An 11,918-nucleotide genomic window follows, 5' to 3' on the forward strand; every position below is an offset into this window, starting at 1 on the left:
TTTCGCACCCTAGCCTGCTTAATCCGGTCCATCGCGCTTGTCCCCGGTCAAGTGTCATGTCTGTAACAACCATTCCCTATCAGTATCATCAAAATCATCTCTTTTAATCTCTTCGGGCCTTCAGCCCATTTCGTGCCATCTCTTTCTTTACTCTTTATCCTTTACCTTCATTTACGAAAAAAAGTGTGACGTAGTGAATTGATACGTTTGAATAAGTGCGTCGCGAAGACATGATCTAAAGTTCGCGGAAATTCGCGTATTGGTCTATTTGTACCAAGTGAAGAATTAGTCCGCAACCGAAAATACAGGAAGTGCAAAATAGTGGTCAAGGCTGCAATCGTCAAGTCGTCCCCAAAATGGACCTCGAGTGTGGAAAGATGTACTGGACCAATGAACAATACAAATGGACCAGAGAAAGGCAGACGAAGATCCTGGGGTAAGTGATCTTTTTCTTTTTTCCTTTTTTTTCTACTCACCATAAACATTTATGTAAGCGGCCATGCTGAAAGCCATAAATTTGCTATACTCAGCTGATACCGGAAGTATAGCATAGATCTGACTTATATTTGTGTGATTTTGGTGATGCATTCCGAAAGTGTTCCCATGCTGCGCGGTAGTGTCTGACTATATTTCCAGCTATTTCCATGCATTTGGTATGGCCTAAAACCGTAGCGTTGTGCATCTCTCTACTCATCTCTGATTTTTATAGCTAAATCTTCTCCGCCGCTCATAAACAGAATTGATAATGATCATCACCATTGGTATATTTATAAATTTTATTTAGAGTTACATACATTTAACTATAATATAATAATCACTTAGACATATTTAAATATAACATCCTCTTTCGATGCTACTGTTTGCAATTCCAACTTAACAGGACATTGTAACCAATAGCTAAGAAGTTCTTCGCTATATCCTATCAGAAAGTACATTTTCCTCTGAGCCAAAGACCGCTGTACAAGTCCAGCAATCCTAATAATATTATGCTGTCTCTTAATAATTATATCACTTACAAACAGTGCATGCCATGTTCCAGTCATAAAACGACGTATAAAAATATCTTCCACTGCAGTCTCTCCTGGTCTGTTTCCACCCATTACGTTTGCTAAGAAGAAAATATAATGACAGGCATTTATGAGTATACATTTTATAAGACAAATATCAATTCTTACAAGTATTCCAGGAATTCCATGTTTTACGATGAGCAATGTAATGAGGAGGATTAGCCATTTCATATGTAAGTGCTTTAGTTCGACGTGGAGTAGCTCTGTGACGGCCAGCCTGGGTTCTACTTGCAACTGCTGTGACATGAAGGTATCGTTGCTGACATAATTGTTGAGTCGTTTGCATTATCTAAATCCAAAAATTAAAAAAATCTATTTCATTGATATAATAAAAACAGGTCACTTAGATACTTAGGTTAGCTTTTATGAACTCTCATAATTTCGACAAACGTTCCACTTACAGCACGTATATTCCCAGCTAGAGCCATCTTATATATTTCTCTATTTTTTGCTTCTCGTTAAACGATGTCTTCTCGTTTTTATGAAATAAATTTAAAGCAATTACTAACAACATGAGAATCCGCTGCCTTTGTCCATTGTTTATACGATTTACAAGATCCTTCCTTCTTTCCTTATAAGCTGACTCCAACAAAGAGGAGATGTGCCAGACGATTCACAAGATATGTAACGAGTAATAATAACCAGAGATGAGTAGGGAGATGCACAACGCTACGGTTTTAGGCGAAACTAAAAACATGGCGCTACATCGTAACGGCGAGTTCGGGAATAGGATTTTGTGATCATCGCCTCCGTCGATAATGCATGTCCCGTCGTAGCCGAGCTGAACATGATCACGAACGTGTAGCCTGGCCGACAGAGATTCTCCGCAACTTACCGCTGGTTCCCAGAGCAACCCTTGGAACGAGGCCACTCATCAGATATTGCCTAAATACTTTTTTTTGTAATCTTAAATTCGAGTGCACGGTGTAAGCTCAATAAGATTTACTAAGAGAAAAGCCAGCAGTCTTATGCGCTTAACCCTGCCCTTATCTGTCTTCTCCTTATCAATTATTATGGTAACCATAAATTCGCTATATTATTTAACATTTATATAAAATACTTAGCGCAATACACTGCATACAATTATTCTAGATGTACTTATACTCTGGTACACGGGTAAGCTTTGTGACGTGTTTTTCGATTCACGGTCACAAGACGCCTCCAGCTACCGTTACATATAACGTTCTCGCTTTCTGGTTCCCTTCGGGTCGCCACTCTACTCAGAAGCTACGCTCTCGGGTTGATTCGTATAGTCGCGCCAGTGCTCTCGGAAGATTTCGTTATTGTTTAGTTGAGGTCGAGATGCTCGAATCTGCCGTCGGGAGATAGTCTCAACGTACCGAGTTGCCCGGCAGAGGGGAGTACTCGACGGAGACATCTCCACGGAGCGGCAGAAGCCCGGGTGAGATACCAGCGCCCCGCAGGAGATGGGCAAAGGACTGTAGAGTGGACGGAGATCAGGTTTCGATACAGTTAAGGGCAGGAGAGGAACCCCTTGACCCGAGTTCAGGTTGTGGTGTCCAGCTGTCGTCCGATGTCCTGGGGAAGCGGCCGTGGAGGATCTCCAAGAGTTACGTACCGATTCGCTAAGAAACGCTCTCGATTTGGTTTAAAGGGACGACTCGAACGAGATGGAAGAGTTATCGGCTATAAGGATCTCGACCAATCAGATGATCAGAATGATTAGTTCTCGAATTTGGCTATTGTCAAAGCAGTTTGTCTCTGGGCACCGACCGAGATGTCACGAGCTGCTTTGCGCTGCCGTGCTGCCTATTGAAAGTTTTTCTCGCCGTGTTTCGATACCGTATACCAAGTTCTCCCTCGTGTACTTCTCGCGTTGCTCTCGCGATATCCAGAGGTGTAGTGTTGTGTCCTAGTGCTGGGCAAAACGGAGTGTCTCCTGGATGCACGGCCTTGATAAATCAGCTGCACCAGCTCCGGCGAGTTCTCCCAATTTATTAATTGGTGAAGGGATTTCGATTAGACACATCCGATTCGTTCTGTTACGTTCTCGATCTGTTAATTTCTGTATCGCGCACCATTTGCCTAACGTTTACTCCGCGACCCTCTCTAGCTCAACATAACAAACTGAGCGGCCGTGCATTTTATATAAATTCCTCGGCGCAATACTATACATACAGTTATTCTAGATGCATACGCTGATACATGGATAAGCTTACAATATTCTTTTGCAAAATATATATTTGCGATAGTCACTCGTACAGATACTAGCTATGACTATCTCATTCGAAAGAGTACAGTCTCCGGTACATCTCCACTGCGTTCCATCGTTTTCACCCTCACAGTTTTTTTCTCACGTTTGATGCTAAAAAGAATGGAAGGTATACCATCAAGCGCATACCCTCGAAAAACATCTACGAAGCAGAATGCCAATAAGATACTCTCGGCTGCTGATAAAGCAGAACAGAATTTGTAAATGAAGAAAGCAAAAGGGGAGCAGTGAAATAAAATGCCTAGAGATATCTAGATAAACGTGTAAGCGCATAGGCATATAACTCTACTAAGGCTAAATGGATATCTCTATATCTATAGCTGCCTAGTTAAATAGACAGGTTCAGCATACACAAACGGGACTGCGCATGCGCATCGAGAAACAGCAGGTAGTTGCACTCTTCGCGCTGCGGCGTGCGCGTTGTGCTGTCTCTGTTCAGAGATGGAGGCGCACATGTTGAAGCGCAGAAGGTCGAGATGGCCGGGATAGAGAGAGAGAGAGAGAGAGAAAGATAAATATAAGGTAAAAGGTATGAGGTCAATAGAGATAGTAGCATGAGATTTTGAGAACAGTGGGGGACGGAGATCGTGGTGAATAGAGAGAGGGGGAGAGGGACAGAGAGAGAGAGAGAAAGAGAGATAGACAACCGAGTGGTTTGGAGTGTATACGGCGAGAGTCTGTCGGTCGGCAGCGGCAGGCAGTGGTTGGAGGAGGTTGCCAACGTAGGTTTGTTGTGCTGGAGGGAAGGAAGGAAAAGGGAAAGAACAGGAGAGAAAACCTTCGTGCTAATACGTGGGTTGCCTAGTTGGAGGGGCGCGAGCGAAAAGTCTGGCTCTCCGCCGGTCTGCTTGATTCGGTACAAGCAGTGTGCGCCGTGACGTGACAATGGCAGTAGTCGTGAACGCGGCACGGTGGTTTATCTTGAGCAGCTGATCGACCGACGACTACTGCCAACCAAAATCTCAACCATTATATTTATTCTACCCTTCGTATATACAAACCCAGTCTTAATGGTGGTAATCGAGTCGTAAAACAGCTGGCGCATTTATGCCGGTATCGTGATCGTATTAAAAAAAACGGCCGTTAATATCGTTGGTGTCAGTGCTGTGCGTGCGCGGATGTGTTTGAACGTGAAATTTTCAAAAAATAGATAAATGTCTCTCAGCCATGCCCGTGCGGAAGTACAGAAGGGATACCAGCGAAGTAAGCTGCTGCCTCAAGTACGTCATCTTTGGATTTAACGTCATGTTTTGGGTGAGTGATACTTTCTTATATTTATTATCTTTATTAATAACGGTTGCGATGCGTATGTAGGGATTCTTAGGAATATGACGCTATTATTTGGGACACTGTAAATTTTTCTTTTTTTCTTGACGATTCTTGTCTCCTTATTTAGGGTTTTACTTTGCTAGCTTGGGCATAACGTACAGGTTGGAGTAGCTAGTATGTGGCGCGATATGTCAAGTTTTATTTTATTTATGGGGATCATGCAGGACTGCTTCAAAATCTTTTGAATCGTGACTCGAAGTAAAGCTTGTGCGTTATTTTGTTTTCCAAATTCAAAGAGTAATTCTTTATTTACTTTAAATGTTCGTGAAAATTTCGGAGTACGTAACATCGACTTGATGCATTATGTAGTCAGTCAGGACAAACAGTATTTTGTATAAAGAGGGTTAATATGCCTTTAGTACTTTTCTTTCTGTCTCATAATTTTCAACCCAAAAAATGTATAACTTAAATTTAAACACTACAGTTTTCCTCGTCCTTTAATCAAAATTGCGGCCAAATAAGCACGTTCAGATAAAATTTCGTGCATGCGGCAGCTGCACTCTAAATGCAAATTGATAAGCGTTCCAATTTTCATGACATTTAATTTACTAATATTTCATACGAGTAATTTTTCAACGTGCGCATTCTCTCCAGTTGTCATTCCTACCATCGTAACACAGTGATATCGATTGCTACCGAACGGAATAACAAAACTTACGACGGATCGACCAAACTATAGCTAAACACAATAGACAAAATTCAAAAGCAGACACAGAGCTGTGTATACTGTATCGCTCATGGATCGTGCCAATCAGAAACGTTTCTTTAGGATTTTTTATTATTTCTATCTCGGTTGATCACGAAATACAGTTTTGGTAAACGTTTCTATGTAACGGTTTACCATTAAAAAGTCGATAATTCGAGCACGGTCAGTGGACCGAATTGTGAAAGACCATATCCGTGAGTTCTTGTTATTTTCAATGGAACATAAATCGTTACAAAATGCTTGATATGTTTTTCCGTTATATGGGAAAATCCAGTGAGACTATATATATATATATATATTACTCTGTGTATCACATATGAAAACGTCTAAACGTCGGAAGCAGAAAATTCTTTGCGAACAAATATAAATCGGCGTTCAGAAAGTTTTCCAAAGTCAATTTCAACGTTATTTCGTAAATTTGAAATATTTCCATTGTCACGTCTGTCATTCGAGAACTTTGACATTCAGTACGATTGACGTAACGAGGAAATAAAAATATCCTTAAATGTTACAAATATATTTTCAATTACTTCATATAAACTTTTTATTGATCTCGCGTTGTTTCATACATTTATATTCCACGTTGGACAAACATTGCTTTAGTTATTGATTTTTTAAATAATTATGCAGTAGCATTACGAAAATACTTGATCGTGATCTTGGAAATACAAACGTCACCTGTATTATTATTGATCGGATACTCAATAATTAAAGATCATATTAGCGCTTGATCATCGAATACATGATTTTTCGAATATAAAAATAATAATAATTATCTAATCGAACTATAATCAGTCTCTTGAATATTTTCCAAAAAATCCCTAATTCGTCCGCTTGCGTCTGGAAGAGTCCTTGCGTCAGTGACGTAAGTCAATAACGTAAGTGACGCAATTGAGATAAAGCTAATGATTTATTAATAGCCAGAAAGGATTCATTAAGAGAGTGGAAAATAAAATGTACCTTTTAGATCTGTACGGACGAATTCTAAAAATAATACGTCAACGTTTATTATCGCCTTCTCTTCCATTCGGTCTGTCGTATTTTTCGACGGTCTACCCTACCTGCATACCTAGATACCCATATACACAGCGAACGGATGAAGCCAGTAAGAATAGCGTGTAAAAACATTAGCTTGTTTCATATGGTCCACCCTAAGAGAATAATCAAATTGGCTGCTGCCAGCAAAATGGATCCTCGGTAACAATGTCGAATCTCTTTGGAATTTGTGACTCGAACCAAATCCGTTCGCCACGCTTTCTACATGGTTGAGTTCAAACAGACGATTGGCCTTGTCCATTGCGAGGACTGGCAATCATTATATATGTATATACTACTGTAAAGAGTAATGCACGCTACTGTTTTACACGATATTCCCATATCACGCAGGTAACCATACAAATACATAGGGTGTATTACATTATAGTATATATATACACGTATATAGTACCGGGCTACGAACTCAAGTACGATACTATCCTTTATAAAAACATTGGCCAACCTGCACTATGGCATCTTCGTGCAGAAGACGTTCGCTTCTTTCTATAATTCTCTGTCCCTCTCTCTGTCTCTCTCTCTCTCTCTCTCTCTCTCTCTCTCTCTCTGACCGTCTACATTTATATTTTCCTCTCTGTCCCTTTTACGCTTAAAACATCCGTTTTGTAAAAGTTACCTTTCAAAACCGGTTTGCGTATTCTGTGTCACTTGAACCGCACGGACGCCATGTAGGGAATCCTCGTATAGGAATTGAATGGACGGCAATTCGAGAGACGCGAGGTGCAACGTCACGGATCGTGAGTCACGAGAATATTTGCGTTTACGTAGGGGGTAGAAAAATGGTAGATATTTTTTTTACGAAAAAAAAAAAGAATTCAAAGGGACAGGATTCTTAAGTAAGGTCAGCGTCGGTCGTGTCACGGGAGAAAAGTGTTCCGAACTGTAGCGATAGAAATGACGGGGCAAACTTTCTAACCGAAAGTACGTGACCTCGGGAAAGAAAGTTTTTTTTTTCCTTGTTCCCTTGATTTTTGCCAAAGGTCACGCGAGAAGGGGATACTTCCTGGACAATCGCATTTACGCCACTTTTCATCGATCCTACTCGGCCTTGCATTATTCTTCGCTGCTCTTCTCAATAATAAACGTAGCAACGATTAACGGAGCCGAAAATTAAAAGGCACCCCAAGTTGATCGGAGCCAAGCGACGTATCTTTAAAAAAGAAATTGACGACTCGACGAGCTTTAATTGAAGATTTGCTCCTGTTAGGAAAATTTGAATTCGATACTGACGCCAAACCGAAAATGGAGGGTTTATCCCGATGACGCTGACGCTTCTGTTATCGCCGTTGCCGACATTCTTATTAAGAAGACGTCAGTCCGGCAGCTTCCCGGAAGCTTTCAGAAGATTACTCTCTCGCCATCGGGAATGGCCTCAGTTGGAAGCTGCTTTGGCAAGTTTGGCCCACGGACCAAGTTACCGCGGAGGCAACGCGAAATGGACCTCAAAGCGAAACCAGCCATTTGATACGTTACTGAAGCTTATAACGCTGTACGGTAATACGTATGTATACCTGCACATGGGTATCAAGGGAACATTTCTTATCGGCGTATATACGGTGATTTCATTCTTATATTCATAGAAATGTAACCGTTGGATACTGGCCGGATAGCCCAACCCGCGCCGAACACGCGTTCGGTCTGTTTTGCGGGAGGCTCGGTCTGCTGCACACGAAAGGGAATTACCATTCTTTCGTTTTCAGCCATTTCTGAATTCTCGAGGTCGAACCACATCAAGCGGAAGAATCGAAACGACGTAACTTTTCTCCGGTGCAATTCAATTTGCCGTTTCGTTTTAGAATCATATACGGGAACGTCGCGATATTAGGCATATTTTTTATTACCTTTTTTTTTTTTTTTCTTCTTCTTCAAAATCGCCTCCCTACCTGTCTCCTTTATTAAAGGAGTTTTGCGACTTTTCCACGCGAAATTTATGGACCTTCCCACGACTCCTTGTAGTCGTGTCCGGGACGTTGTAGATATTCTCATATCTGTAGGACTGTACGGTCACTTCGTACACGTACCGCCCCCTTCGCCCACCCGCCACTCCGTAAACTTCCAACGGCGGTAGCTTAATATTAATATAGTTTGAGCAAAGGTACTCTTTGTGTTTCGACCATCTTAGGGATAAGTTTACCGTGAGAAACGAAGATGCTCCCTCAGTGAGTGTTGCGTGTGTGAGAGAGAGAGAGAGAGAGAGAGAGAGAGAGAGAGAGAGAGAGAGAGAGAGAGAGATTGCCCACAGTCGTGTACTACCTCTGGAATATCCAGTAGCCAAACTCTTTGATGTAGTACGTAGTCGAGACGCTACTCGTATTTCCCCATCTCGATTTCGCCGTGAAAATTCCTGAAAAACGTTTTTGCCCCAACTCCTACCCCCGTCTTGGATTTTAGGTACAACGGCACATTGCGCAAGGTACATATGTACGTCAATCCTTAACGTACCTCGCGAATACATGGACGCAAGTCAGCCTGATTCGTGTTAATCGAATACGGGTCGAGTCAAAGAAATTTTTTATTTTTATTATACCTGTGGGTACAAAAACGTACCTTTGGGGTATTATACCAATTTTATGAGTGTTTGTTCTGACTGTACATCGATTACGTCCTTTCCACCGTATACTCGAGCCAAATTATATTATTATTCCTGTAGCAATGGGAACCACTTCCCCTCTCTCCCTAACTCTCAAGTATTACATATTACCGATTGTTCCGAATTGCGTCTGTTGCTAAAGTTTTTTTTTTCTTTTTTTTTTTTTGCGAAAAGTTTACTTAAGAACTTTCCGAAAGCTTGAGTGTATTGCTCAAGAGCACAGAGAAATGGAAGATGTGAGGATACACACACACATATATATATATATAGTTGGAGTGTTCTATCGGCAATGGTTCTCCAAGCCCCACAGGATGTCTTGTACAGCCATGTACGAGGCAGCGTGCGGGCCACCCCCACAGATATTCTTAAGGGGGATAAATAATGAGAGGGTGAATTCAAGTACTGCTCTTTGTCCTAAACTTGGACGCCATTCGTTATCAGTTTATCACTTAACTCTGCCTGCTTGTGTCTCAACGCATGGCCCGAGCGGTGGGGGTAAATATTATTTTTTTACTCATAGAAATTTTACCCTTGACCAACGCCACTTTTCTTTTTAATGATAATTTGAATTGTCATATTTCCTAATTAATTCCCGTGCTCGGGGGGTCACTCTCTTGGTAGGGATTTTTCTTTTTTTTTTAATCGTAGATATTTTTTGGTCGCGCGTCAGTCGGGTAATTAAATGTTATTCTTGATAAAATTGAAATTCGCATTTACGTGAAAAATTAACTCGTGCACTTTTTGTTGTATTTTGATATTTATCTTTTTTTTTTTTTTTTTTTTTTTTTATACCGCATACCTACTGTCGCGTGCAATAAAAAATTAGATCATGCCATAAAGCGCGTTACTGCGCGTCATAAAGGAAACGTAACAAATTGAAAGCATAAAACGTGGATTGAAAAAGTCGGCGTAACATTTCGAAACAATGGTCCATAAAGTTAACGCGGTTTGGCCCTATTATTCATGCGGCGACAGTGCGATTTAGACACTCGAGTGTGCGCTTAGGACGCGTCCCGCTACACGCGAGTATCGAAAAATCCAACGTTACCTGCTTCGCGTTTAACTGTACTGCAGGCGTATGTATATCGAGACTAGCGATAAGGTACAGCAGCGGTTATAGGCGGGTTTGGCGTCCCCGTCCAATAGTCGAAAAGACTCTTTGGCTGGCTGGACTATGGCCCACGTTCCTCGAGGATATATCGCGATACAAAGGTGCAATGAAAATCGCATCTCAGGAGATCGGCGAATTTATTCGCGAGATCGTAAATGTGGATGAGCGAATTTTCTCGTGTTCCAAAAAAAAAATGAGGCCGGACAATGATGACATTAAAAAGGATTATTTTCGACCAATCGCACGATAGCCGTCAACCTACCGTTCGGTCGATTCCATATTAGACAAGTCACTCGGTCGATCCGCTTTCTAAGCATTGCGCAATTCGTGCACTGTTAATGATATCCACGTTATAACGGTAATTACGTATATACACACTTACGTCATACAGGAAGTATTTTATTTTTTTGTGTATTAATTTTTTTTGCTTTCATTGTCAAAGTTCATTCTACAAGCTTGACCTTTGTACTCTGCACCAGGTCACGCGTAGTTTTCTCGGGATTTTTCCAATGCACCCCATATGACGGTACGTTGGCTTTCTTTTTGTTCCTGTCCAACTTGTTCGGTTCGCGACTTGTCCCGAGCCACCACCTCACGCTTATCCGAAATTCCGGGGATACGTTTAGCAGGAAAACGAGCCATGGAACAGTCGTGGTTTACATTGGTTTACCCGGCGTTTGTCTGCCGACACTCCGCACCCCTGACCGCGGCCACCGCAAATTAACTAAATGCTCTTTATTGCATTACGTCGACTTCTGATATTACGGTTCTAATTCTATCGCTGCAGCTGCACTCGGTATGTGCGAATGCACGCGCGCGCGCGCATATGTATACATTTACGTAGAAATCCGCGCTACTGCGGAATTTCCCGACACTTTCGCAAGAGGCACGCTCGCCTTCGTAATTTTGGACAATTCCGCGAGTAATTGCGAACTGCGGTATAGAGACAATTAAATATCGCATTATCCAATCTCCCCGTTAGGCTGATGCTGCGGAGATAATTGAGCGTGAAACGGATTTTTTTTTTTTTCTTTTTCTTCTTTTCCATTCACTTTGTACACTGCATTATTCAAACTCGCGTTACGGCATTACCTGCGAGATATTTAACGAACCTTGTTTTTAAATTTACCATCGTAACTCTCGTCAGTCTTGGTTGTCTTTTTTTTTTTTTTTTTTTTTTTTTTTTTTTTTTTTTTTTTTTTTTTTTTTCTCGAGAACTTATCCAAACTTTGTCTTTGGTTCGCTCGTAAAACATTGACCATATGGCGCGATTAGGTATCTCGCGACGTGCATTAAGAAGTGAGAGTGGCTGCGACGAATTTGCAGGAAGAATGAAAATACGTGTATGAAAAAAAATTGAAGTAGCGTATAAAAGTAAATAGTTGATAAATAAAAATAATTGATTTTTAAAATTACTTTCAATATTACATATAGCGATCAGTGAGACAACTGGTTACCGTACTGTTTTCTCATGTATCGGACTGTCATTGTGTCAAGATGCCTGCAATTTTTCGTCTGCTGTCCTTACGAAGATGGATGACAAAATACACGTATAGGTCGAGTTAAAAGTTTCTGACGTCTGACGCGTCTTTCGCGCAGCTGCGCGAATCCGCTGGAAGCTTCTCGCATTGTCGAATCTGATTTCACGACGAGTCAGACTCGGGAAAAGCAGTCAACTTGGCTATCGGTTGGTATTGGAGCGTAATGCGAATATTGATGAAAAGATTTTCTCTCGAAAGTTCGTATACAAGTTTGAAGTGAGGTCTCGGCTGGATGGAAAGAGAGAGAGAGAGAGAGAGAGAGAGAGAGAGAGAGAGAGAGAGAGAGAG

General features: G+C 41.4%; 2 protein-coding genes across 19 annotated transcripts in view; one reads left to right on the top strand and one right to left on the bottom strand.

The window, feature by feature from the left end:
• Window positions 1-9: 9 nt before the first annotated feature.
• LOC107271818 (tetraspanin-5) overlaps window positions 10-11,918 on the top strand; it is a 100,143-nt gene continuing 88,234 nt past the window's right edge. For 5 of the 17 annotated variants that reach the window (XR_003061006.1, XR_003061011.1, XR_003061014.1 and 2 more), the window contains exon 1: window positions 3,956-4,554. Coding sequence is in view for 7 of the 17 variants with exons in the window: in XM_025089110.1 (XP_024944878.1) it covers window positions 4,468-4,554 (87 nt within the window). In the remaining 10 variants the exon portion in view is untranslated. Of the gene's footprint in view, window positions 437-3,951; window positions 4,555-11,918 lie in introns of those variants that run through there. The other 12 variants (XR_003061010.1, XR_003061008.1, XR_003061013.1 and 9 more) reach the window with 6 other exon arrangements.
• LOC107271819 (28S ribosomal protein S24, mitochondrial) lies at window positions 763-1,739 on the bottom strand. 2 transcript variants are annotated; one of them, XM_025089115.1, is made up of 3 exons: window positions 1,469-1,739; window positions 1,176-1,379; window positions 763-1,108 (listed from the first exon to the last, which is right to left on the bottom strand). In XM_025089115.1, the coding sequence occupies exons 2-3, from the start codon at window positions 1,351-1,353 to the stop codon at window positions 819-821; spliced, it is 468 nt and encodes a 155-aa protein (XP_024944883.1). In that variant the 5' UTR covers window positions 1,354-1,379; window positions 1,469-1,739; the 3' UTR covers window positions 763-818. The 2 variants fall into 2 exon arrangements, with proteins under 2 accessions (XP_024944883.1, XP_015603746.1); XM_015748260.2 differs by having other exon boundaries at window positions 1,176-1,356; window positions 1,469-1,737.

Source organism: Cephus cinctus, unplaced genomic scaffold (genome assembly GCF_000341935.2).
Source record: "Cephus cinctus unplaced genomic scaffold, Ccin1 Ccin1_scaffold1043, whole genome shotgun sequence".
Lineage (NCBI taxonomy): Eukaryota > Metazoa > Arthropoda > Insecta > Hymenoptera > Cephidae > Cephus > Cephus cinctus.